This window comes from Vigna angularis, chromosome 8 (genome assembly GCF_016808095.1).
Source record: "Vigna angularis cultivar LongXiaoDou No.4 chromosome 8, ASM1680809v1, whole genome shotgun sequence".
Classification (NCBI taxonomy): Eukaryota; Viridiplantae; Streptophyta; class Magnoliopsida; order Fabales; family Fabaceae; genus Vigna; species Vigna angularis.
In genome coordinates this window covers 2,733,700-2,760,518 of record NC_068977.1, presented here as the reverse complement: position 1 = coordinate 2,760,518, position 26,819 = coordinate 2,733,700, and the positions used below count along the sequence as shown (strand labels likewise).

Here is a 26,819-nt window from a genome sequence, read left to right as displayed (position 1 = left end):
CTCTTATGTGTGATGTGCGGCTTTTGCACATTCGTCTGTTATGTTGGATTCGCACTCAAGGACGTTCATCCTTGAGCGCTCATTTGCTTCGCATTTCTTTAACTTTTAGTGTAAAACTGTTTGAGATTATTATTAAATGTGATTTTCTAAATTTATAGTTATGACTTTATTTTTGGGATGTCACACATGGCAGCAAGGATTCTTCCCCATATCAGAACCCAGTACCTCCTTTTTATCTTCCAAGTTTGCATGGTGCCAAAACATGAGAGAAATCACGGACGTCTTTGCTCCCCACTTCCAAATAAAACCAAATCCCGTGACTTCCTAATTGCTTCCCCCACCCCTTCTAAAATAATACTAGAAAGAGTAGGTCCTTACAGACGACAAATCTGGTGATGTTGCCGGAGGCAACGACCTTGACGAAATACCCTACGGGGAAGATGCTGGCGCGAAAGTTCTCAAAAGAAAGGATGAGGGAGCGTGCCTTGATAGCACGACACTGATGAGAGAGCGCGGGATGTTGAGTTTGCAACTTTATCAATCTCGAATAAAATTATGCAGTGGTAGTAAAAATAAATTCAGGATGACCCTAGATGATAGTGCACACAAACCTTGAATAATATATGAATGTTGGGTGCTTTATTGGATCTTGCTCTCGGATAAATTAACCTTGAATAACTCTTGAATGATATTCTTGTAGAATTGTCACAATTGGATTGATCATGGAAGATGAAACTGCTAAGAATTTATTCAGAGCCGGGTAGGACCGAAAAAAGTTTATTTTGGTTGCTGATTTCTGGAAATTCTGAGGATTTCTCCACATCCTTTTCTCGGTTGCGGTTCCCACATATTCAATAGGGAAACTATGGAAAAACTGAATTTGAATCGGTCTGGATCTGTGCCGTCGGGAGTACTAAGGACGAACTTCAAACCCAAGACAATGGTAAGTGCGCCAATGGACTCCATTCGTTCCGAGTGCTAATCTGACTCTTACCGGTAAAAAAGGGAATTCCATTCTTCAGAGTAATAAATGGATTGTCGGCGCAGTCCAGCACTCTACACGTTATCCATGATGACACGTAACAGCTTTGATAAAATTAGTTCACCGGGCGCGGATTGCTTTGGAGCCGCTCGGTCCCTGATGAACGCCGGGGTGGTTGGAGTTGAGCACCTCTACTTTCGCCATCGTAACTCGCTGGAAAGCCCTCGCCGTTGGGTTTATGACCCCGCCCCGGGTAAGTTGAAAGATCCGGGCGTCGTAAACATTCTTCCCTCTCTGAAACCCTTATCACCATAACATCTATATTCCTTCATTGGTCCTCGGGACTGTCTCAAGTACCGAAGGTGATCCTTGATTTATTTTCTTTTCCTTGCCACATCATTGTTAGGCATCATGATGTGCCGGAGGGTTACCTTTCTTCTGTGCAGAACGATAAAGAAAGGGTTAATCTCAAATGAATTATATTATCAAAAAGTAATAAAACAATATACCCAGGTGCCGAAGGTGATCCCTGATAAAATAATATTTTGGTTTTTCTTCATATGATTATAAATGGATTTACTGGTACGCCTTTTGTGCATGTAATCATTATTTCATAACTCATGAATTAAGAACAGCATGAAGAAGACCAAATCTTATGAGTTGTATATATTCTGGTCGGCTAAACCAAACTAAGGATATTGCACCCCGATTAAATGACAAAATTAAGTGGCAAGGATCTATGATGGCTTCACGCGCTGAGGAAGATGACAGATGGCCCTGAAGTGGTGGTTGGCTCAGCCGCGGTGGATGCTGGCTATGACATCCCAAAAATACAGTCATAACTATAAATTTAGAAAAATCACATTTAATAATAATCTCAAACAATTTTACACTAAAAGTTAAAGAAAAAGCGAAACCAACGAGCGCTCAAGGACGAACGTCCTTGAGTACAAATCCAACATAACGGACGAATGTGAAAAAGTTGCACGTCACACATAAGAGTTTACAATTTAAAGCCAATCGTACAAGAAACCTGACCGAACGGTTTACGCAGAACAATTACCGAATGGTCAAAAATCTTAAAAGAAAACAAGAGATGGTCGAACGACCACTCAGTTCAACAAAATACAATACTGGTCGAGCGGTCTCACTGCTCGATCTTCACTTCGACATCAACCAGGTTCTCTTCATTCAACGCCTCTCCCAAACGTTCGTCTCCCTCTGCTCACATCCACACGGATGATCATTGCAATGACAAGACGGACGTACAAGGACAGACAACACAAGGAAAACGAAAGGGTAAGCTTACGTAATTTAACTCATGCATCAATACGCAATTTCAGGTAAACAATTCAACATACATGCATATCTCAACATACACATTCATTAAATGACAACCCACTTTAACGTATTCACAAATTAAACTCAACACGAATGACTGTCCGGACTACAAGGATTCTGTGTAGCTTCGGTGTTCGTGCACCCGGGTGATGTAGTAACTGGAACTCTCATCAGCTGCCACCCGAGGTTAATCCTATCTGTCCAAATAATTACTAGGACTAGGACCTCCTGCCATTCCCACACATGACGTACCCTCTCTATGTGAGAACGAGTACTCACGGAACATCAGGATGAACGACCGGCTAAGCTTACCACATTCATACATTACAAATCTCAATAATCAATTCTTGAGTCGTTCCTCCCCGGAACGCTCTTTCAAAAGTCACAATACTTCCATTCATCTCAGGTAATCTTCATCATTTACTATTTGTCATTTTACTATTCATCATTTACTGTTCATCATGTCCTATTCATCAATTAAATACCGAACGTTCCATCACAAGGGGACCGAGGACGAACGCTAAAAGCGAGACCAAAATACGCTCGTTCGGGTCAAAGAACGAACGGCAGAGTTTACAGAAAATGCCAAGTATTGTACTGTTTATTGGACGCACGCTATTTAGCGGAAAATAAGTACGAACGCTCAAAGTAATGCTGAGTGTCATTTAGGACGAACGCTCAGTTCAAAACCGAGCAGCATTTTGGACGAACGCTCACATCTTGAGCGAGCGCGAATATCATTTAGTGCGTGCGTTCGATATAAGACCGAACACCATTTTGAGCAAGCGCTCGTTCTGAAACGAACGTCAAACCGAACGAGCGTTCAATATAAGACTGAACGTCATTTAGAACGCGCGTTCGGTATAAGACCGAACACCAATTTGAACGAACGTACGGTATGAGACCGAACGTTTAATAACTCAGATTGGTAGGACTTGAAAAATAAACTAAGATACTTTTAAAGGGTATTTACGAACGGGAAGAATAGACAGTTGCATATACACATACAATTACAAAGAGATAGAAGTTTATCAAAAATGTTAGTTTCAACAGTGTTTGACCGAACGCTCAAATAGAACATTTTAGAGTGAGGACGCTCGTCCTCAACTAAGGAAAACCGAACGGTCAATGACCGTTTAGTACGAACGTACAATTTCATGGGGAGTTCATTTTTCAGTTCCAGTTTATTTCTCATCACAAACTTTCATAGTTTCATTCATTCACACCAAACCATCTCATTCATATATCTCATTTCATCCAATATCTCATCCATCATAAGTAGCTTAATCATGTTTCATTTCCATTTAATAACTAACGGACGTCCATATAAATCAATCACAGCAACATCATAGAGTCACAATAACGAACGTTCATACCATTCATTCCATCATGCATTATTTCCATACAGTAAAAATAACGAACGTTCACACACAGCATGCATCAAAAACAGTTAAACTAAGTAAGCTTCCCTTACCTGGAATGACCGTACGTCCACTAACGCATACAATTACTCCTTTTCACTACAAATCCTCCGCTCGTCAACGCTCGTTAAGCCAAGCTACAATGAACGAGCCCCAACTAAAATCAGACTATTCTACTTTAAGAAATAACGAACGTACGACAGAATTGAGCTTGCATGCGTGAAGGACGAACGTTCGAATAATTTGGACGAACGCATGAGTGAACGCATGAGCGAACGCTCGTCAGGCTAAAGAAAAACGAGTGTTCAAATCAACGTGGACGAACGTTCAATTCGTCTAGTGGACGAACGTTCAATTCGTCTAGTGGACGAACGTTCAATTCGTCTTAATTTGGACGAACGTCCAATTCGTCTTAATTTGGACGAACGTCCAATTTGAAACCAAATTGGACGAACGCGATTCTGCAGATTCTGCAGAATCACAGGTTTTCCAGACAACCAGAAAACCTCCATTTTTAACTCTAAAGCTTTTAGATTTCTACAAAAACAGTAAAATTAACTAATCAAAACGAAAAAATCTAGCTCCCCTTACCTCTTGAAGACTTCCTTTGTGAAATCTTGAACCTGGAAATACAAGTGTCTGGATCTCCTTCCAACTCCAAAGCTCTTCACTTCTTCTCTCCCAGCAACTTTGAACTTCACGTTCTTCACTAAAATACAGCAGCAAACCTCTCCCAGTGCAGGACCCCTTACCCCAAATTTATTCTCCTACGCGTTTGAATGGTGCCAAAATGAGAGAAATCACGGAGAGCAAACCTGTTGCTGCTTTTCCTAATTTCTCAATACAACCAAAACGCTACAGCACTGATTGTCCTCCACTCCTATTAAAAAAAATAAAATAATAAAAGCAAAAAGGACACGGTCCTTACATTCTCCCCAACAACAAAAATTTTCGTCCTCAAAAATTAGGACGGAGTCTCGAACAGATGGGGATACAAATCTTTCATAGCATCTTCGACTTCCCAAGTAGAGTCGCCCGTCTTCTCGTCCCAGACGACTTTCACCAATCTGACTGCTTTTCTCTTGTAGTACTTGGTGGTTCTATCTTCAATGCGTACCGGCTGCATTTCTAATGTACAGTCTTGACGAAGACGAATATCTTCTAACTCCAATACGTGAGAAGGGTCGGATACGTACTTCCGGAGTTGAGAAACGTGAAAGACTGGATGCAAGTTTGATAACTGAGGCGGCAAAGACAACTCGTATGCAACTGGTCCAATCTTCCTCAAGATCTGATAAGGCCCCACGAACTTGGGAGACAACTTCTTTTATCTCAACTCTCTTCCTACTCCAGTAGTCGGATTCATCCTTAGGAAAACGTGATCTTCTGCATCGAACTCCAAGGGTCTTCTCCTCTTGTCAGCGTAGGATTTCTGTCGACTCCTGGACGTCTTCAGCCTCTCTTGAATTAACTTCACCTTCTCAGTCGTCTGCTGAATGAGCTGTGGTCCTGTAAATACTTTTTCCCCTTCCTGAAACCAACACAAGGGCGTTCGGCATCTTCTCCCGTACAGAGCTTCAAAAGGAGCCATTCCTATACTGGCTTGAAAACTGTTGTTGTAGGTGAACTCCACTAAAGGCAAGACTTCATCCCAGACGCCCATGTGATCTAGGACACAAGTCCTCAATAAGTCTTCAAGCGTCTGAATGGTTCTCTCGGACTGGCCGTCCGTCTGAGGATGATAAGCCGAACTCATATGGAGTTTGCTACCGAGTTCACTTTGTAATGATCGCCAGAACCGAGAAGTAAACCGTGTGTCTCGGTCTGAAACAATGCTAGACGGGACTCCATGTAGACGAACAATTTCTTTGATATAAAGCTTAGCCAGGTTCGTCATAGACATCTTCAGGTTGACTGCTAGGAAATGAGCACTCTTCGTCAATCGATCTACAATTACCCATACGGAATCATGATTCCTGACTGTGCGAGGTAAGTGAGTCACAAAATCCATCGCAATGCTATCCCACTTCCATTCCGGGATTTCTAACTGCTGAAGTAATCCCCCAGGCCTTTGATACTCAGCCTTGGCTCGCTGGCATGTTAAACAGGATGCCACAAAACGTGCAACGTCACTCTTCATTCCTGGCCACCAGAATGAGCTCCTGAGGTCTTGATACATCTTAGTCATACCAGGGTGTATGCTAAGACGACTGTGATGTCCTTCCTCAAGAATAATTCTTTTCAACTCGCCATCATTCGGAATGCACGTTCTACCCATGTAGCGTAGCATACCATCAGTTCCAGTGTTAAAATGTTTTGCTTGATCTGTACCGAGTGCGCTCAAAATCTTTACCAACTCTTCATCCTCTCGTTGCTTCACTCTGATTCGGTCGAATACATCACTGGAGATTCTACAAGTACAACATTTAATAACATTCGGTTCCAAGTCGAATTGTAACCTTAGATCTCTAAAGCTTTCTACTAAACTTAACTCTCGGACCATCATGGAGGAGACGTGAACTACCTTTCTGCTTAAAGCGTCTGCTACAACATTTGCTTTTCCCGGATGGTATAGTAGTTCAAAGTCGTAATCCTTCAAGAACTCTAACCAACATCTCTGTCTCATATTCAGCTCCTTCTGATCAAACAGGTATTTGAGACTCTTGTGATCACTGAATACTTGAAATGTCGATCCATACAAGTAATGTCTCCAGATTTTCAAGGCAAAGACGACTGCTGCTAATTCCAGGTCGTGAATTGGGTAGTTCTTCTCATGAACCTTTAGTTGTCGAGATGCATATGCAACCACCCTCTTTTCTTGCATGAGTACACAACCCAAACCCTGATGAGACGCGTCACAATATACTACGAAGAGTTTAGCCGTGTCAGGTATGACTAATACCGGGGCGCTCGTTAACTTATTCTTCAGTTCCTGGAAACTTTCTTCACACCGATCGGTCCAAGCGAACGGTTGATCCTTTCTGGTCAGCGGAGTAAGCGGAGCCACTATCTTGGAAAACCCTTCAATGAACTGTCTATAGTAGCCCGCGAGTCCCACAAAGCTGCGAACTTCAGTTACCGAACGTGGACTCTCCCATTCCAATACTGCTCTTACTTTTGCCAGATCTACTGATATTCCTCCAGCTGAAACCACGTGCCCCAAGAATGGCACTTCCTTCATCCAAAATTCACATTTAGAGAACTTGGCGTACAACTCCTTTTCTCTTAAGATGCCTAGAACAACCCTCAAGTGATCTTCATGCTCTTCATAGCTCTTGGAGTAGACAAGAATATCATCAATGAATACAACCACAAACTTGTCAAGATACGGCCTGAAGATACGGTTCATGTAGTCCATAAATATTGCTGGGGCGTTTGTCACCCCGAATGGCATCACTACATACTCGTAGTGTCCATAACGAGATCGGAAGGCTGTCTTCTGGATGTCTTCTTCCTTCACCCGAATCTGATGGTATCCCGACCGTAGATCAATCTTTGAGAATATGGTCGCGCCATGTAATTGATCTAGCAGGTCGTCAATCCGAGGCAAAGGATACTTGTTTTTGATAGTCAGCTTGTTTAACTGCCTGTAATCAATGCAGAGACGAGAACTGCCATCCTTCTTCTTCACTAAGAGTACTGGCACTCCCCAAGGTGATACGCTTGGTCTGATAAACTGCTTATCCATTAACTCTTCAATCTGCTCCTTGAGTTCAGCTAACTCTGCTGGCGACATCCGATAGGGTGCAATAGAGATAGGTCCAGCATTCGATACTAGGTCGATAGTAAATTCCACCTCGCGTGGAGGAGGTAGTCCGGGTACTTCGTCAGGAAATACATCAGGGAATTCATCCACGACTGATCGTCCTCCCTTCAGTTTACTGGACGATCGCTCATGATTCAAACCTTCAAGTCGTTCGTCCGAATGCGTCATGATCAGAAAGCAACTGGCGCCATCCACGATGTCTTCTTTCAGTTGACCGAGCGTCACAGATAGATCCACTTCATACTCGTCCGGAAACACCAATTCTTTTGCACCACAATCTATGAGAATGCGATTGGTAGCCAGCCAATCCATTCCTAAGATTACTTCAAGATCTTTCAAGGGTAGACAGATGAGATTTACCTTGTAATTACACCCTTCAACCTCTATAGGACATTTAACACATACAGTAGACGTCCTAACCTCACCAGCCGCTGGGGTTGATACTACCAAGTCGAACTGCATTTCGCGTTCGGCCAATCCAAATTTCTCAACACACGCCTTCGAAATGAAGGAGTGTGTTGCCCCCGAATCATACAACACACAAACAGGCATTCCATGTAATAAGCAAGTACCAGTGACGAGCGTACCTGAACTGGCAGCTTCCGCGGCCGTGATCGCATAAACTCTACCAACAGCCTGTGCTCGTCCACCCCTTCCCTGTTGCATTCTTCCAGCATTTGGCGGCCTCATTACTGCTCGCCCTCCCATATTACACTCGTGCTCCATCTGACCGTTTCTTCTACAGCGAGTGCAGTATTTTGCTCCCTCTAACAGAGGACACGACGATTTGTAGTGTGGTCCTCCACACTTAAAACATCTGACTGATCCAGACTGTCCAGACTGTCCCGCAACAACCATAGCCTGAGAATTTGATGGTTGTGCTGGACGAGCATATGGCAACTTGTCCCGATTCATATTCGGCCTAGTCATGATCGGTCCTCTAGTTGGTTGTTGCTGCTTCTTCAGTCGTTCTGCTTCAGTCACATTTTTCTCTAACACTTTTGCTCTCTCAATCATAGCAGGAAAGGACTTAATGCAGAGGCTGGATATCAATACCTTAAGATCACTCCTCAGTCCATTTTCAAACTTCCTGCACTGCCACACTTCACTGGTGGCAAGGGTATTAAAGCGAACCAGATGTTTGAACCTGTTGGTGTACTCCGAAACAGACATATTACCTTGTACCAATTGGAGAAATTCCACCTCTTTGCCGAATCGAACACTATCCGGGAAATACTCCTCATAAAACTTCTCTTTGAAGACTTTCTAGGAAATAGGACTGTGAGATTCTGCTAGTATCATCTTCGCAGTCGACCACCAATGACTGGCCTCTCCAGTCAACAGATACTCGGTGAATGCCAGTCTTCGATCATTCGGACATTCCTTGGCATCGTAAATCTGTTCCATGTCCCTTATCCACTCCGTCGGGAAGGCACTTCCCATCAAATTTTGGAGGACGATGCTGTAAAAAGTTCTCCAAACTCCACTCAGTCTGATGAGTAGTGTTTGAAGCAGATGCTCCCGGTGTACCCCTGGTAGCTGCAAGAATCTCCATAAGCTGTCTCTGAGTCACTTCAGAATTTGCACGAGCGGCCTCCAAACTCTGTAAGGCAGTCGCATTTTGCTGCGTCAAAACAGCGTTATGCTCTTGTAACCTTTCAATTACTGATTCCAACAATCTGGTGTTGTTGGGCACATCATGTTCATTGGTCTGCGGTGGAGGAGGAGGGGGAAGTCTAGGTGCCATTGATTCTCTGGAACAGAGAAAAGAAACGAACGTTAGTCCTGTTGAAAGAGTCGAAAATAACTCATTGAACGCAATTTAAGCACACAGCAAAAACACAGTGTACTCATAACCTACAGTGTCCTTAAAAGAACAAACCTGCTCTGATACCACTAATGTGACATCCCAAAAATACAGTCATAACTATAAATTTAGAAAAATCACATTTAATAATAATCTCAAACAGTTTTACACTAAAAGTTAAAGAAAAAGCGAAACCAACGAGCGCTCAAGGACGAACGTCCTTGAGTACAAATCCAACATAACGGACGAATGTGCAAAAGTTGCACGTCACACATAAGAGTTTACAATTTAAAGCCAATCGTACAAGAAACCTGACCGAACGGTTTACACAGAACAATTACCGAACGGTCAAAAATCTTAAAAGAAAACAAGAGATGGTCGAACGACCACTCAGTTCAACAAAATACAATACTGGTCAAGCGGTCTCACTGCTCGATCTTCACTTCGACATCAACCAGGTTCTCTTCATTCAACGCCTCTCCCAAACGTTCGTCTCCCTCTGCTCACATCCACACGGATGATCATTGCAATGACAAGACGGACGTACAAGGACAGACAACACAAGGAAAACGAAAGGGTAAGCTTACGTAATTTAACTCATGCATCAATACGCAATTTCAGGTAAACAATTCAACATACATGCATATCTCAACATACACATTCATTAAATAACAACCCACTTTAACGTATTCACAAATCAAACTCAACACGACTGACTGTCCGGACTACAAGGATTTTGTGTAGCTTCGGTGTTCGTGCACCCGGGTGATGTAGTAACTGGAACTCTCATCAGCTGCCACCCGAGGTTAATCCTATCTGTCCAAATAATCATCAGGACTAGGACCTCCTGCCATTCCCACACATGACGTACCCTCTCTACGTGAGAACGAGTACTCACGGAACATCAGGAAGAACGACCGGCTAAGCTTACCACATTCATACTTTACAGATTTCAATAATCAATTTCTGAGTCGTTCCTCCCCGGAACGCTCTTTCAAAAGTCATAACTTTCCATTCATCTCATATATATATTCTTTCGCATCTACTATTCATCATGCACTATTCATCATTTACTGTTCATCAATATCATGAATTACCGAACGATCCAAGACCGAGGACGAACGCTATCCACGAGACTAAAATACGCTCGTCGGATCAAAGAACGAACGCTAAAAGCGAGATCGAAAGACGCTCGTTAGGGTCAAAGAACGAACGGCAGAGTTTACAGAAAATGCCAAGTATGGTACTGTTTATTGGACGTACGCTATTTATCGGAAAAAGAGTACGAACGCTCAAAGCAATATTGAGTGTCATTTAGGACGAACGTTCAGCACAAGGTCGAATCTCATTTTAAGCGAGCGCTCGGTATAAGAACGAGCCTCATTTAGGACGACCACTCATTTCAAACAGAGCATCATTTGGACGAACGCTAATTGGTGCGAACGTTAGGTGTGAGACCAACGTTAATAACTTTAAATAATAGATTTTTACGAATGGAAGTAGACTATTTCAAACATACCAAATACAACAAAGCTTGGCCGAACGCTCAACAAGGCAGTGTAACATGAGGACGCTCGTCCTCGACCAGGAATCATTCCAAATGAACGAATCCCATTCTTGATTATTCAATATGGAGACCGAACGGTCTAAGACCATTCAGCACGAATGTTCCTTCTCAAGGGAGACTCTTTCAACTCATTTACATTCCAGTTCAATCTTAACATGCAATTCTCATAGTTCCATACGTTCATATCAACATCAACTTCCACATTTTATACAATCCATGTCATGTAAATTCATATATCTCATTTCACCGAGAAAACGAACGTTCAAGCAGTTCAATAAATCAAATATTATGCATTATACACATACCATCAAATAACGAACGTTCATGCATCTCAGAAATCCAATATCATGCATTATATTCATACAATCAAATAACGAACGTTCACACAGGCATACATCAAATCAGTTAAATTAAGTAAGCTTCCCTTACCTGGAATGAACGAACGTTCACAGGCGCACACAGACGCTCTCTACTCAAATCCTTATCACCAACGCTCGTTAATCCACTATATATGAACGAACGCTCAGAAACCCACCTATATTAGGTCATATAGTGTTAGGACGAACGCATGAGCGGACGCTCGTCAGGCTAAAGAAAAACGAGTGTTCAAAACAACGTGGACGAACGTTCAATTCGTCAAGTTTTGGACGAACGTCCAATTTGAAACCAAATTGGACGAACGCGAGTCTGCAGATTCTGCAGAATCACTGGTTTTCCAGAAAACCAGAAAAACCTCCATTTTTAACTCTAAAGCTTTTAGATTTTTACAAAAACAGTAAGATTAACTAATCAAAACGAAAAATCTAGCACCCCTTACCTCTTGAAGACTTCCTTTGTGAATTCTTTGAGTCTATCTCCTCCAAAACTTCAAAAGTTCTCCACTTCTCCTCTTTCCCAGAACTTGCAGCAAGAACTTCTCCTCTCTCACAAAAATTTGGCAGCAATCATTTCCCCTCCCAGCAGAACCCATAACTTCCCTTTTTAACTTCCCAAACTCTTCCCTCTTCCCCTCTTCTTCTCTTTCCTTTTCTTGTTTTCTTTTGGTTTTGTTTTCAAAGGGGAAGCAACGTTCGCTGTCCCTTTGTGGCAGCGCACGTTCCTTCCTCCCCGTTCTCTTTTTTTTTTTTTTTTTTTTTAATTAATTACGATTCCTTACACCCTCCCTCTTCCAGAAACGTGTAGCCACCCACATGAGGCCCACCTCCACCACAATTCTTTTCCAAAGAATATACGGTCCTTACATAGCCAGACTCACCCTTTTGACTACACCATAGAGTATACAACTCTTTGATCGAGTTTTGAACTTCGGAGACACGAACATGCTGCAGTTGTTCCACTCGACGAGCGGAAAGTATCTCTAAAGTTGTAATCTTTCGAAGCTCGCGCCAATAGGGACCATAGGGTGCAAAGCCAAACATGGCATGGTTATAGCCCATGAGTTCAACGGCGACAAGTTTGGGGCGAGAGGAAACCACCATGTCAGTTGTGGTGAAGCATTCTTTTGCTATTTCCCAGTTGTTGATTACCAAAGCCTTTTTGGAACCAAGTTGGATGGTGAAGATGGGTCCATATTTTTCAGCCAAAGCACCCAAAGTTCTGTGGGGTGTGTTTGGACCATTCAACAGTGGAAGATGACCAAGTATTGGCCATGCTCCTGCAACTGTGGGAGGCTCTTTACCTTGACGAAGTTTGAAGGGATTGTACGAAATAAACAGAAGTAGATTAGAGACAGAAGTCCAATGGTAGTGGAATTCAGGTAATTTAGAACGAAATCCATCCGAGCCTGTTAAGTAGGTGTGTCCTGTTGAGTAGGAATCTTCCCTTAAATGGATAGACAAGGTTAAGAGGTGCGTAGGATATTTTTACGTTGTTTTAGTAATTTTAATAGTTAATATTGCAGCATCACATGGATATTTTGGCTATCAACCATACACGTACCAAATTCACACACCTAACACAATTGTCAGATGTGCCGACAAGAAAAAAGGCACAAGGATCACATGCACCCATTTAATGAATATAGACTATTTAATTTATCATTGAATAATATGCACCGTGTTCATGAAGGTAACCTAACATTAAAACTAACAACTTTAGGAGATAAATATAAATGTGTTAATACTATTATTATAACCATTTACAATGTTCTCCAAATTGGTAATTGCAAAATATATTTGAAACAAAACTATCTATGATAAGATGAAAAAATTTGAAAGAAAAAATATTTAATTTTGAAAGTTATTTTCACTAAAAGACAATCCATCATCACTACTTCGGTCGTAGATAGCTACTTCAATCATAGATAGCAATTTGCTCATTTTGACCGCTAAACTAAAACATTTATTCATGTAGTGTAGTTGAGATATTTACGTACATAATGATGACTACAATGAATTATATAGCAAGTTTAACTAATTTGAGAGGACCACTTTCCTCAAGTAAGCTATCAAAATTTACAAAAAAATTAAAATGAAAGAGAGAAGAATAAAGAGTTTTCAAAGAATATAGGCATTTATCTAATTGAAAAATGAATAGGGTAAAGATATCCTTCTCTAACTAGAATATATATATATATATATATATATATATATATATATATATATATATATATATATATATATATATATATATATATATATATATATATATATATATATATAAAAGAGAATGAGATGTGTGACATCCCAAAAATACAGCCATAACTATAATTTCAGAAAAATCACATATAATAATAATCTCAAACAGTTTTCCACTAAAAATTTAAAACAAACGAACGCTCAAGCCGCACGTTTTACAACAAGAGTTACAAAAATCAAAACCGAACGTAAGTTGAAACTGACCGAACCGTTTACACATGAAAATACCGAACGGTCGAACTTAAGCAAAATAAAGGAATGAGGTGGTCGAACGACCACACCAACAAACACTTAAACTTCTGGCCGAGCGTCTCATTGCTCGGTCTTTACTTCAACTTCTATCAAGTTCTCTTCGTTCAGCGCCTCTTCCAAACGCTCGTCTCCCTCTGCTCACATCCACACGGATGATCATTGCAATGACAAGACGGACGTACATAACGAGACAACACAAGGAAAACACAGGGTAAGCTTACGTAATTTAACTCATGCATCAACATACAATTTCAAGTAAACAATTCAACATACATGCATATTTCAACATACGCATTCATTACATAACAACACACTTTAACGTACGTACTCAATAAAACTCAACACGACTGACTGTCCGGACTGTATGAAATCTGTGTAGCTTCGGCGTTCGTGCACCCGGGTGATGTAGTAACTGGAACTCTCATCAGCTGCCACCCGAGGTTAGTCCTATCTGTCCAAATAACCACCAGGACTACGATCTCCTGTCGTTCCCACACATGACGTACCCCCTCTACGTGAGGACGAGTACTCACGGAACATCAGGATGAATCAACCGGCTAAGCTTACCACATTCATACTTTACAAATCTCAATAATCAGATTCTGAGTCGTTCCTCCCCGGAACGCTCGTTCAAAAGTCACATCTTTCTTTTCATCTCATAAACTCATCAACATTTACTATTCATCATTCCACATTTGTTTTCATCAATTCCAGAAATATACCGAACGTTCTATCCCAAAGAGACCGAGGACGAACGCCGTGAGAGAGACCAAAAGACGCTCGTTCGAATACAAGTACGAACGGCAGAGTTACAAGTTCGTTCGGGATTAGCCGAGTAATGTACTGTTCATTGGACGAACGTCATTTTCCAGGTGAATCAGTTTAATGAACGGACGCTCGTGAATTCAAACCAATTTTCAGAGAATAATTTAAGTGTGAAGGCTCTAGGCCGAATACATCAAACATAGACATCTCAAGACGTTTAACGAATCATTTTACCAAAAATTCTCATACTGGAATCCACTTCCAGTCAACGACCGAGCGTGGAAAATCTGAAGTTGGACGTTCGCTATTTCCATAAAACCGAACACCATTTTGAGCGAGCGCTCAGTATAAGACCGAGCCCCATTTTAGGATGAGCGCTCAGTATAACCGAGACCGAGCATATTTAGGACGAACGCTCAGTGTGAGACCGAGCACCATTAGGACGAACGCTCAGTGTGAGACCGAGCACCAATTAGAGTGATCGTTCGGTATTAGACCGAACACCAATTAGAGCGAGCATTCGGTATAAGACCGAACACTCCTAAGTACGATCGTCAGGTGTGAGACCGAACGTTTAATAATTTAAAGTAACAGATTTGATAAATATACTAAGGGACATTTGAAGAAGTGTTTACGAACGGTGAAATACACTATTACACATATGCATACAACAGAAGGGAATTTATCAAAAGATACCGTATCCAACAAAGCTTGGCCGAACGCTCAAGCATAGCCTTTAGACACGAGGACGCTCGTCCTCAACAAGGGATCGATCCAAATGAACGAATCCCATTTTGACTGTGTTAAATAGGGAAACCGAACGGTCAAAGACCGTCCAGAACGAACGTACAATATTTCATGGGGAAAGTTCATTTCTCATCAAAATCACATAATTACATTCGTTCATATCAACTCAAATCTCAGATTTCATATATCTCATATCATCCAATATCTCATGCATCATACGTAACTTAGTCATATATCATTTTCATCTCATAAATAACGCACGTTCATGCAAATTTACCATAGCAACATCATATATTCAATTAACGAACGTTCATACCAATCATTCAAATCTTTCATCATTATTTCCATACAGTAAAATAACGAACGTTCACACACAGCATGCATCAAAAACAGTTAAATTAAATAAGCTTCCCTTACCTGGAAATGAACGAACGTTCACTGACGCACACAGACGCTTCTCCACTCAGATTCTACTCACCAACGCTCGTTAATCTAACTACAAGGACGAACCCCAACACCAAAAATCAGATTTACTCTACTCTAAGAAGATAACGAACGCACAACTCAGAATTGAGTTTGGATGCACGTAAAATGAACGTCAGAGAGGAAAGAAGAACTTACCGGCCCTGATTCACGAACCGAACGGTTCTTCTGGAAATCCTTGACGTCGTGCGTCCTTCAACGGTGCCGGAGTGTAGAACGGAGGAGATGAACGGTGGTTTCTTAGAGAGAGATGCAAAGAGTGTAGAGAGAAGGTGGAGAGAATTTGAGTTTCAGAAATCAGGAAGAGAGGGATGTGCAGAGTGAGTGGGGAATATGTTCAGAATTCCCACTCGCCACCGAACGCTCGTCCACTCTGGCAGCTGCGTTGGCATCGCACTCCACCTCCTCTCTGACAGCCCATAACGGACGGTCGACCACTCTGCAGTTGCCACGCGTCTTCCACTATCGCCGATCGTATGTTCACACGCTGGCAACACGTTCTCCACTATGCCTCTGACTGCCATGCTGGACGGACGTCCACTCCCAGGCGGACACGTGTACTCCACTACGCCGAACGCACGTTCACTCTGACTGTAGATGCCGGACGCCCACTCCCAAGCGGACACGTGTACTCCACTACCGCCGGACGCACGTTCCTACTATGCTCTGACTCAATTCGGCATGCGACAGCTGGCATCCGTCAGTGGATGCCAGGCGCTGCTGTCGTCCATGTGCGGGGCTGAGGTGGCTCGTCCTCCTGCTGCCACGTGAACTCCACTGTGCACGTTGTTTTCTGAGGCCTGACAAGATGAATGAAAATGAAATAGGTTTTAAAGTGTTTTGAGTTAGCGTAGAAACTAAAGGTAAACCTTTTCAAAAAGATAACTAATATCAAGGTGGAAAGATTAATAGTACAAATATCGAGAACTATATTGAACTTTGGAATTGAACACACCATTAAAATATTTGCAAATACTACCCATTACACCAGGACACCAATTTTGGAAAAAAACATGAGAAACAAACTGTGAGACGAGTCAAACTAGACTCAAGTTGAGTTGAGGCAATTCATGCTCAATTTATCTAAATCAACCTAGTCTCATTTGAGCTGAGTCAGATCAAGTTGGTTGGACTAAGTCAATTTAGATCCAAGTTGAATCAAGATGATCTAGACAAGTCGAGTCGAGTCAACCCGAACCCGAGGTTGGGCTGAATCAACTTGGATCCCTCAAGTTGTATCATGGTGTGATCACATTCAGTCGAATTGGGCTAGGGCCATATCGATTCAAGTTCAGTTAAAAACAATCCAAACCGAGACTAAAACATTAAGTCAGGATTGACCAAATAGAATTGTGCCTATGTTGTGTGTCAAATTGAATCTACTTGTTCTTAGTTCAAGCCGAATCAATTCAAACTAAATATATATATATATATATATATAAATTTAAATATGTAAATTTTTTAAAATTTTGACATTTTTTTGGGTGAAATTTTAAATTCCTTAATTTTAATGAAACCCATTGCTCTAATAAAATTCCAAGATTTCAATTTCTTTCAAAATTTCTTAACCAAACAATATAGTTTACAATTAATAAAACATTTCAGATTCTCTAAAATAATGAATCACTCTCTTAAATATCTTATCCACACTATAGAAGATTTTTATACGACGTCAAACTCACATATATGGATCAGTGAAGAATAAATGGTTTGAGAGCTTTGAAGATGACAACACAATTTAGGAAGGATAGAAGAGAACAATTAAAATTAGAGAACTTTTCTTCCATGGTGCCAACATTTGTTTTTCTTTCTTTATTGTATATGCTTTTTTTTTTCTTTTATGTGAGTTGAGGCAATCAAGTTGTCCCTTTCAATATATTTATTTTTGCTAATAAAAATAAAAAACAATGTGACATATGTTTTACACTAATTAAAATGGTAGCCTAAGTCCTAAGTACTTATTTATATATGGATTGACGATTATTTATTCCTATGGGGTCTGTATCATTCTATATTATATTGATAACATGTATGTGTATAATAAGTTGTCTCTTTGAAAATATTTTCATTTCTAATCATTATTGTTTAGGTTTTAATTGTATTATGAAATTGTTTTCTCGAGTTTTTTTCATTAGCGAAACTCTATGATTATGATGCCGTATTTCATTTCTTCTTTTTCTACGGAATTCTTTAAGCGAATCTTCTCTTTATTATCATAACTAATTTTGTTAAATATCTTCATGAAATGTTTTTCATCAAATTTTTCTCTAGAAAAAGAAAAGAAAAACAAAACTAATCCTATCTTCTATTATCGCAATCGATTTTCTCCATTCTAATAATTGACCATAAATCATTAGTTCATCGACAACAATTAGTTTTATATTTTTATTTACTTTGAACCGAATTTTTTTATATCTCAAAAGCTTATAAGAAAACAAAGTTGAACCAAAGTACAAAGATAATATGTATATATATCCATCATTTTTTAAATAGTTTAAGAGAGAAACTACAACGATAGCAAGTACAATAAACTAAGTAAAAGTACTTCTAATGAAAATGAGACAAGTTATTTTCATAACAAGTAAAAGATAAACGTGGTTTAATAAGAACATCAAGAGAAATGGCTCTAGTGTTGGCTGACTGAGAGGTTTTAGTCATATCTACAGGATAAGCTGATGAATTTAAAATTTTGAAAGAATGCAAAAAAGTAGCAAGAATGAAATGCACCATTTGAAGGCTAAAGGATATTCCAGGACACATTCTTCTACCACATCCAAATGGTAATAACTCAAAATGATGACCTCTGATGTCAAAATCTTTATGAGTTGTTAAAAACCTTTCTGGTTTGAACGCTAACGGATCTTCCCAAACATTACTATCTGTTTGAATTTTCCAAACATTTGTGAATAGACGAGTTCCTTTTTCTACGTTATAACCACTTAAAGTGCAATTCTCTATGAATTCACGAGGTGGCAAGAGAGGAGCTGGAGGATGCAATCTTAAAGTCTCTTTGACTGTAGCTTGAAGATATTTTAACTTACTTATATCATCCTCACTCACCAATCTCTCTTTTCCAACATGAATGTCTAATTCGGCTTTTACTTTTTCCAATACCAAAGGATTTCTTAAAATCGAATATATCACCCACGTCATAACAGTATTAGTTGTGTCATTTCCTCCCGCAATCATGCCCTACAAATCAAATATGTATTCCAAAAGAAGTATATCAAAGAACAATTAAGAAAATGGGGAATGGAGCGATGTACATAAAGCATATGGAAAATGGAAGGTTAATCTTAGAGATGTCAAAACGGGTAACCTAGCTTGATTCGGTCCGGTTCACCACAGATTGGTCACTTAGTAAGTCAATCCAACCTGGCTCATTTATTAGCGAGTTAAAACAATTTGAACTCGCCCAACCCACCATGGGTTGATAGATTAAACGGGTTGACCCACTGACTCACTTAATTATAATTGTTTTTTAAATACAAAACTTACAATTTTTTTAATTCAAATCTAAATAAATTTCACTCTAAAATGATGTTAAACTACAAAGACAATTCAAAATATAAAAAAAGTATCATACAATCCAAACGTAATTCAGAAACATGTACAAAAGGAAACAAATAAATTTGTAATATTGATAAGTTTGTATCACTTGTCCATTTATAATATTAAAATCTTGATAAATCTATAATATTTTTATTTCTTCAAACATCTTCTTTTTTATCCCTATCTACAATATAATAAAAAAAATACTAACTAATAATATTGAAACACAAAATAATAAATAATTAAATTAAATTAAGTTGGTTGGTGAGCCAACTCGGCTCACTCGGGTTCTAAATGAGCCAGGTTAAAAACTAGTCCGCATAAACAAAGTATTCAAATCCAACCCGACTCGAATCTGTGGTAGATCGAATTGACTCGCGGGTTATAATCCATTTTGACCACACTAAATGTAAACAAAATCGCCTAAAATATGAGAATAATGAAGTGTAAAGAGGGGAAATATGGTGTTGTCCAATAGCTTATAATGATTTATTCAAAGCCGTAAAATATGAAAGCAGAGAGGAACATAAGCGTGTATGAATATGTCTAACGAAAATTGGATTTTGGTGGCCTAAAATTGATTTCGTCAAACATTGTCAATGGAGAATAGTAATAAGAGGAAGCTGCTGAGTAATTTACATAATAAATGGTTTATTATATATAATATACACTACTCTACCAATTGTATATGGAATCCATATCTAATATTTAAAATCTAATCGGGGAACTATATATATTATATTTGTATGCTTTATTTTGTTGAAAGGACTATAATGTGTAAATTAAACATATACGTACCAGCACGGTGGCTTTGATAACGGTATCTGCATCAACTCCATCAATAGTCCTTCCATCAAGGATGGAAATCATCACATCCATGAAATCTTGAAATTCATCAACCTTTTTATCGAAACCCTTCTTTCGTCTATGTTCCTCTAACTCCTCACTTAAAACACTATCCAAATCTTTGGCAGTTTCTTTCATTGCCTTCTCATGGCCTCCGAAATCAAGCCATCTCAACCAAGGAATAGCATCTCCCACTGCGAACACACCCACCAGACGCATGAACTCCTCCACAGCCCTCACACATCTCTGTGCCTTCTCATCGTCCACGTTTTCACCACCAAAATATCTCTTCCCAACGAGCATTCTAAGAACCATGTTGAATGTCAAGTGAGAAAACCATTGCTTCAGCTCAACCGAGGCGTAGGCAGACTCACCCTTTTGACTACACCATAGAGTATACAACTCTCTGATCGAGGTTTGAACTTCGGAGACACGAACATGCTGCAGTTGTTCCATTCGACGAGGGGAAAGGATCTCTAAAGTTGTAATCTTTCGAAGCTCGCGCCAATAGGGACCATAGGGTGCAAAACCAAACATGGCATGGTTATAGCCCATGAGTTCAACGGCGACAAGTTTGGGGCGAGAGGAAACTACCGTGTCGTTTGTGGTGAAGCATTCCTTTGCTATTTCCCAGTTGTTGATTACCACAGCCTTTTTGGAACCAAGTTGGATGGTGAAGATGGGTCCATATTTTTCAGCCAAAGCACCTAAAGTTCTGTGGGGTGTGTTTGGACCACTCAACAGTGGAAGATGACCCAGTATTGGCCATGCTCCTGCAACCCTAGGAGCCTCTTTTCCTTTAAATTTTTTGAAGGGATTGTACAAAAATAAGCAAAAGAAGATTAGAGAAAGAAGCCCTATGGTAGTGGTGTTCAGGTAATTTAGAACAAAATCCATTTGAGCTTGTTAGGAAAATTGTGTGCTGTTGAGTGTTCGAATTCCCTTAAATAGATTCAACAATGGATGTGAAGAACTCATTTAAAGAAGTCTGACAAGTTATAAAGAAAGAAAATTATGAGTTCGATTTTTTGAAAACATGTTTATGGAGAAGAACTTTTCAAAGGCTAATGGTAGTGAGAAAATTGTTTCTGGCTGTATAATTATAAATAGCTAGAGATATTTTTATTATACTTTATTGTGTTAAGAAACATAGAAGATATTAACAGTAATAATAAGATATTTGTTCTCCAAAGCTAAACGCAATTCTTTTAATAATTGAATTATATATGTGGGTAGGTTAATCGGTGTTTATTTTCTGTGTTGAATCTTCTATGGCCAATAAATTCAACAATGAGATAAAAGATTTCGTCCTCAATTTTTTAAATTTTCAAGAAGATACGGTTTGAAAAAGAAAAACTATAAACAAAAGGGCAAAGGTCCCTTATCATTCCCTGTCTGTATTGGACAAATTCCATAAACATAGGATATTTTATATCATTTTAGTAATTTAATCTTTGGTATAGAAGTAGATCTTGAAAGATGAACGTATATCAATTTGATTTCTTAAAATATATTGTTAACTACATTTTTTTTCTTGGAAATACTCATTACAAAATCATTCAAAGAATAAAATATCTTACATTAAAAATTTTAATAATATTCAAAGATATCAAATCTAATAAAAATGATATTTCAACAGTTCACATTGATATTTTGACTACCATTCATATCAATACCAAATTTTCACGACACATGGTTATAACATACACCAATTTTATAAAAATGGACTAACTAGAATTAGTTTACAACATGACGTGTTCCAACCATTATGATGTGTGTGCATGTGCATTTGCATGTGCTTAGGAGTGTGTATGTGTGGACATATAGGTATGTGTGCATGTGTTTATGTGTATGCATGTGTATGAGTGTGTTTGTAATTTTACATGTATGTGTGGTGTGTGTTATGCATGTGTATGTGTTAGTGAGTTAAAAGAAAAATAAAATATGCAATATACCTCTTCTTCTTTATACGGTATTGCAAAAATCATTGTCATTATCAACCACTCCATTGAATACTAAAAGTCAAACCCATTGAATTTGTAATTATATATAAATGATTATTTTACAAGTTTTAAATAATAGGGATATTTAGAAATGACAAAATATCTCGCAAGTCTTATTATTTTATATACTTGCTGGTATAACATGCATACATTGATGGTCATTATGAAGAAAGGAGATTTCATCTTAAATCTTTAATGTCTATTTTGTTGCAAATGTAATCATTCTAACAATGGTTTTGATTACACGCATATAAAATCAGTATTTACTCTAAATCCAACATAAAGCTTTTATCGAGTTACCTTGTCCTGATTTCGCCCAAAGCCGGCTCAAAACTCAAGAAAAAGAATTTCTCAAAAAAAAATAGTATTAATTGTTTTAGGTCTCCCAAAAGATCTTAAGAAAAATTTAGGACTAATAGCTTTAAGTCTCCAAGAAAAAAAAACAATTTTAATGTATAGTTTGACATTTCATATGTGACATTCCAAAAATACAGTCATAACTATAAATTCAGAAAAAATCACATTTAATAATAATCTCAAACAGTTTTCCACTAAAATTAAAAACCGAATGAACGCTCAAGGACGAACGTCCTTGAGTACAAATCCAACATAACGGACGAATGTGCAAAAGCCACACGCCACACATAAGAGTTACAATCTGAAGTTGAACGCACAAATAAAAACCTGACCGAACGGTTTACACGGTACAAATACTGAACGGTCAAACTTAACAGAAAACGAGTAAGTAGGTCGAACGACCACTCAAGCCAACATCCCAAGTTTCACTTCCACTTCAACCAGATTCTCTTCTTCCAGCATTTCTTCCAAATGTTCATCTTCATCTGCTCACATCCACACGGATGATCATTGCAATGACAAGACGGACGTACATGACGAGACAACACAAGGAAAACGCAGGGTAAGCTTACATAATTTAACTCATGCATCAACATCTAAATTTCAGGTAAACAATTCAACATACACATTCATTAAATAACGACCCACTTTAATGTATTCACAAATTAAAACTCAACACGACTGACTGTCCGGACTGTATGAAATCTGTGTAGCTTCGGTGTTCGTGCACCCGGGTGATGTAGTAACTGGAACTATCATCAGCTGCCACCCGAGGTTAGTCCTATCTATCCAAATAATCACAAGGACTAGGACCTCCTATCGTTCCCACGCATGACATACCCCCTCTACATGAGGACGAGTACTCACGGAACATCAGGATGAACAACCGGATAAGCTTACCACATTCATACTTTACAAATCTCAATAATCAATTCTTGAGTCGTTCCTCCTTGGAATGCTCTTTCAAAAGTCACAACATTTCCATCCATCTCATATACTCTTCATCATTTACTATTCGTCATTTTACTATTCATCATTTACTGTTCATCATGTACCATTCATTAATATCATGTACCGAACGTTCCTTCCCAAGGAGACCGAGAACGAACGCTGTGAACGAGACCAAAAGACGCTCGTTCGGATCAAAGAACGAACGGCAGAATTACTAAGTTCGAAAATGGTCAAGTATGGTACTGTTTATTGGACGAACGCTATTTCGCGGGAAAAGAGTACAGGCGCTCAAAATAATACCGAGCGTCATTTAGGACGAACGCTCAGCATAAGACCGAACCTCATTTTGAGCGAGCGCTCAGTATAATACCGAACACCAATTGGAACGAGCGCTCAGTATAAGACCGAGTCCCATTTTAGGACGAACGCTCAGTTCAAAACCGAGAACCATTAGGACGAACGCTCAGTTCAAAACCGAGCATCATTAGGACGAACGCTCAGTTCAAAACCGAGCATCATTAGGACGAACGCTCAGTGTGAGACCGAGCCCCAATTTGAGCGAGCATTCGGTATAAGACCGAACACCATTTTGAGCGAGCGATCAGTACAAGACCGAGCCTCATTTATAGCGAACGCTCGGTGTGAGACCGAACGTTATTCTGGACGAACGTCAGGTGTAAGACCGAACGTTCAATAACTTAAAGTAACAGTGCTTGGCCGAACGCTCAAGCAAAGCATTTTAGTGTGAGGACGCTCGTCCTCGACCAGGATTCTACCCAAATGACAGAATCCTATTTTGATCATGTTGGCCAAGAAAACCGAACGGTCAGAGACCGTCCCAGTAACGCACGTATAATATTATGGGAATTTAGAAGGATAGAAATTTATCAAAGAATACTCAGACACAAACAGTGCTTGGCCGAACGCTCAAGCATGGCAATTTAGGACGAGGACGTTCGTCCTCAACCAGAGTTTTAATCAAATGAAAGATTCATCATATCAACCATATTACAAGGAAAACCGAACGGTCAATGACCGTCCAGAACGAACGTACAACTTTTCATGGAAGGTTCATTTCTCATCAAAATCACAAAATTTCATTCGTTCAGATCAAACCAAAATCTCAAATTTCATATATCTCATTTCATTCAACGTCTCATACGTCATACGTAACTTAGTCATATATCATATTCATTCCATAAAAATGAACGTTCACATAAATCAAGCATAACAACCTCATACAATCAAAATAACGAACGTTCATGCAAATCAACCATAGCAACATCATACAGTGAAATAACGAACGTTCATACCATCATTTATATCATTCATCATGCATTATTCTCATAGAGTAAAATAACGAACGTTCACACATGTCATGCCTCAAAACAGTTAAATTAAGTAAGCTTCCCTTACCTGGAATGAACGAACGTTCACAGGCGCACACAGACGCTCTCTACTCAAATCCTTATCACCAACGCTCGTTAATCCACTATATATGAACGAACGCTCAGAAACCCACCTATATTAGGTCATATACTGTTAGGACGAACGTTCAGAATAATTTGGACGAACGCAATGAGCGAACGCATGAGCGAACGCTCGTCAGGCTAAAGAAAAACGAGCGTTCAAATCAACGTGGACGAACGTTCAATTTGTCTTAATTTGGACGAACGTCCAATTTGAAACCAAATTGGACGAACGCGATTCTGCAGATTCTGCGAAATCACAGGTTTTCCAGAAAACCAGAAAAACCTCCATTTTTAACTCTAAAGCTTTTAGATTTTTACAAAAACAGTAAGATTAACTAATCAAAACGAAAAATCTAGCACCCCTTACCTCTTGAAGACTTCCTTTGTGAATTCTTTGAGTCTATCTCCTCCAAAACTTCAAAAGTTCTCCACTTCTCCTCTTTCCCAGAACTTGCAGCAAGAACTTCTCCTCTCTCACAAAAATTTGGCAGCAATCATTTCCCCTCCCAGCAGAACCCATAGCTTACCTTTTTAACTTCCCAAACTCTTCCCTCTTCCCCTCTTCTTCTCTTTCCTTTTCTTGTTTTCTTTTGGTTTTGTTTTCAAAGGGGGAAGCAACGTTTACTGTCCCTTTGTGGCAGCGCACGTTCCTTCCTCCCCGTTCTCTCTTTTTTTTTTTTTTTTTTTAATTAATTACGATTCCTTACATCATACCTTATGACTAATAGTAATAGTTACAATTTAACATCATATTAATAATTTTCACATTCTAATTTAATATAACACTACAATAAAAATTTATATTATCATTACTCAAAACTTATCAGTAATTTTTAAAATCCGTTGATGAATCAAAATTATTGACAGATTATCCATAATTAATTATCAATAGAAAAATCTAAAGTAAATATAGCGATCTAGTTTTTCTTCTTCTTCCTCTTCTTCTGTTATTCTAATTCTTCCTTTTATATTTTCATTTTGTCTTTTGATAATACATCTTCCCCTTCTCCTCCTCCTACGCCCTATCGTTGTTTTAAATTGTTGTCGCCACCTTTGTCGATTCCTCATAATTTTTCAAAATGAGTAATTTTTTCCAACAAACAGAGGTGATTTGTTTATGGAGGCCCCTTCAGCAAAGTTTGAGATATATTGGTCATACATGATCTTTTCAATTGATTATATCTCGATTAACCACCTCTAATACCAATTGTTGAAATCGAAACCACTATATCTCAATCTAAGAAGGGGTGAATTGGTCTGAAAACAGTTTTTAAAGTTCTTTAAAAATTTCTACGTGTTTGGTTACTTTCAAAACATCTTTAACCTTTAAAACAATAGAGAAGAATAAAGCAAGAGTACTCAAGATTTATACTAGTTCGATTCTAAATGAATCTTTATCTAGTCATCCTCTAGCAATCTTAGTTGGAAGGAATTCACTAAGTTTGATATTCAAGAATCACAAATACAAGATACACTCAATGTATTCTCAATTCTCTCAAATACCACAAAAACAACAACCTTAAAAATAGACTACACTAAGACTAAACTAATACAAAGAATACATAATAAAAAACAGAACTTGGTGTATCACAAGTGCAGATTTTACGAAGAACAAGCAATGAAGAACTCTTGGTTGATCTTTCTTACACCTTTGGATGCTTAGAAACCTTGAACTCCTTCAAACACTGGTTTATCCTTCCAAGATTGCTCCAAGACAACTCAAATGTGTTCTTGTTTCAGTTTGATCAAAGTTCATAATGTTTTTCGTTGCTTGGAAAGGAATTAGAACACATATATATAGTTTAGGCACAAAACTGGTATATTTAATCGATTGTGTTATTTTCATAATCGATTAAGGTTTACCCACTGTT

At 39.0% G+C, this 26,819-nt stretch overlaps 1 protein-coding gene and 1 long non-coding RNA gene across 2 annotated transcripts; both read right to left on the bottom strand.

Annotated features, from left to right (window-relative positions):
* Positions 1 to 18,248: 18,248 nt before the first annotated feature.
* Positions 18,249 to 21,307, bottom strand: LOC108319340 (cytochrome P450 82A4). The gene is made up of 2 exons (XM_017550445.2): positions 20,118 to 21,307; positions 18,249 to 18,959 (listed from the first exon to the last, which is right to left on the bottom strand). Exons 1-2 carry the CDS (start codon positions 21,060 to 21,062, stop codon positions 18,315 to 18,317), a joined length of 1,590 nt encoding a protein of 529 aa, XP_017405934.1. The 5' UTR covers positions 21,063 to 21,307; the 3' UTR covers positions 18,249 to 18,314.
* A 1,046-nt stretch (positions 21,308 to 22,353) lies between these two features.
* On the bottom strand, positions 22,354 to 25,489 carry LOC128193814 (uncharacterized). The gene is made up of 3 exons (XR_008245125.1): positions 25,316 to 25,489; positions 24,893 to 24,998; positions 22,354 to 23,010 (listed from the first exon to the last, which is right to left on the bottom strand). It is a non-coding gene; the product is annotated as an uncharacterized LOC128193814 (long non-coding RNA).
* Positions 25,490 to 26,819: the final 1,330 nt, after the last annotated feature.

What these genes read in the sequence shown, in the direction of transcription:
- LOC108319340 (XM_017550445.2), bottom strand. Translation starts at nt 21,062, where the DNA reads ATGGATTTTGTTCTAAATTACCTGAACACCACTACCATAGGGCTTCTT. An exon ending in TTATCAAAGCCACCGTGCTG is followed by an intron (nt 18,960 to 20,117) that starts GTACGTATATGT and finishes TTTGATTTGTAG; the next exon opens with GGCATGATTGCGGGAGGAAA.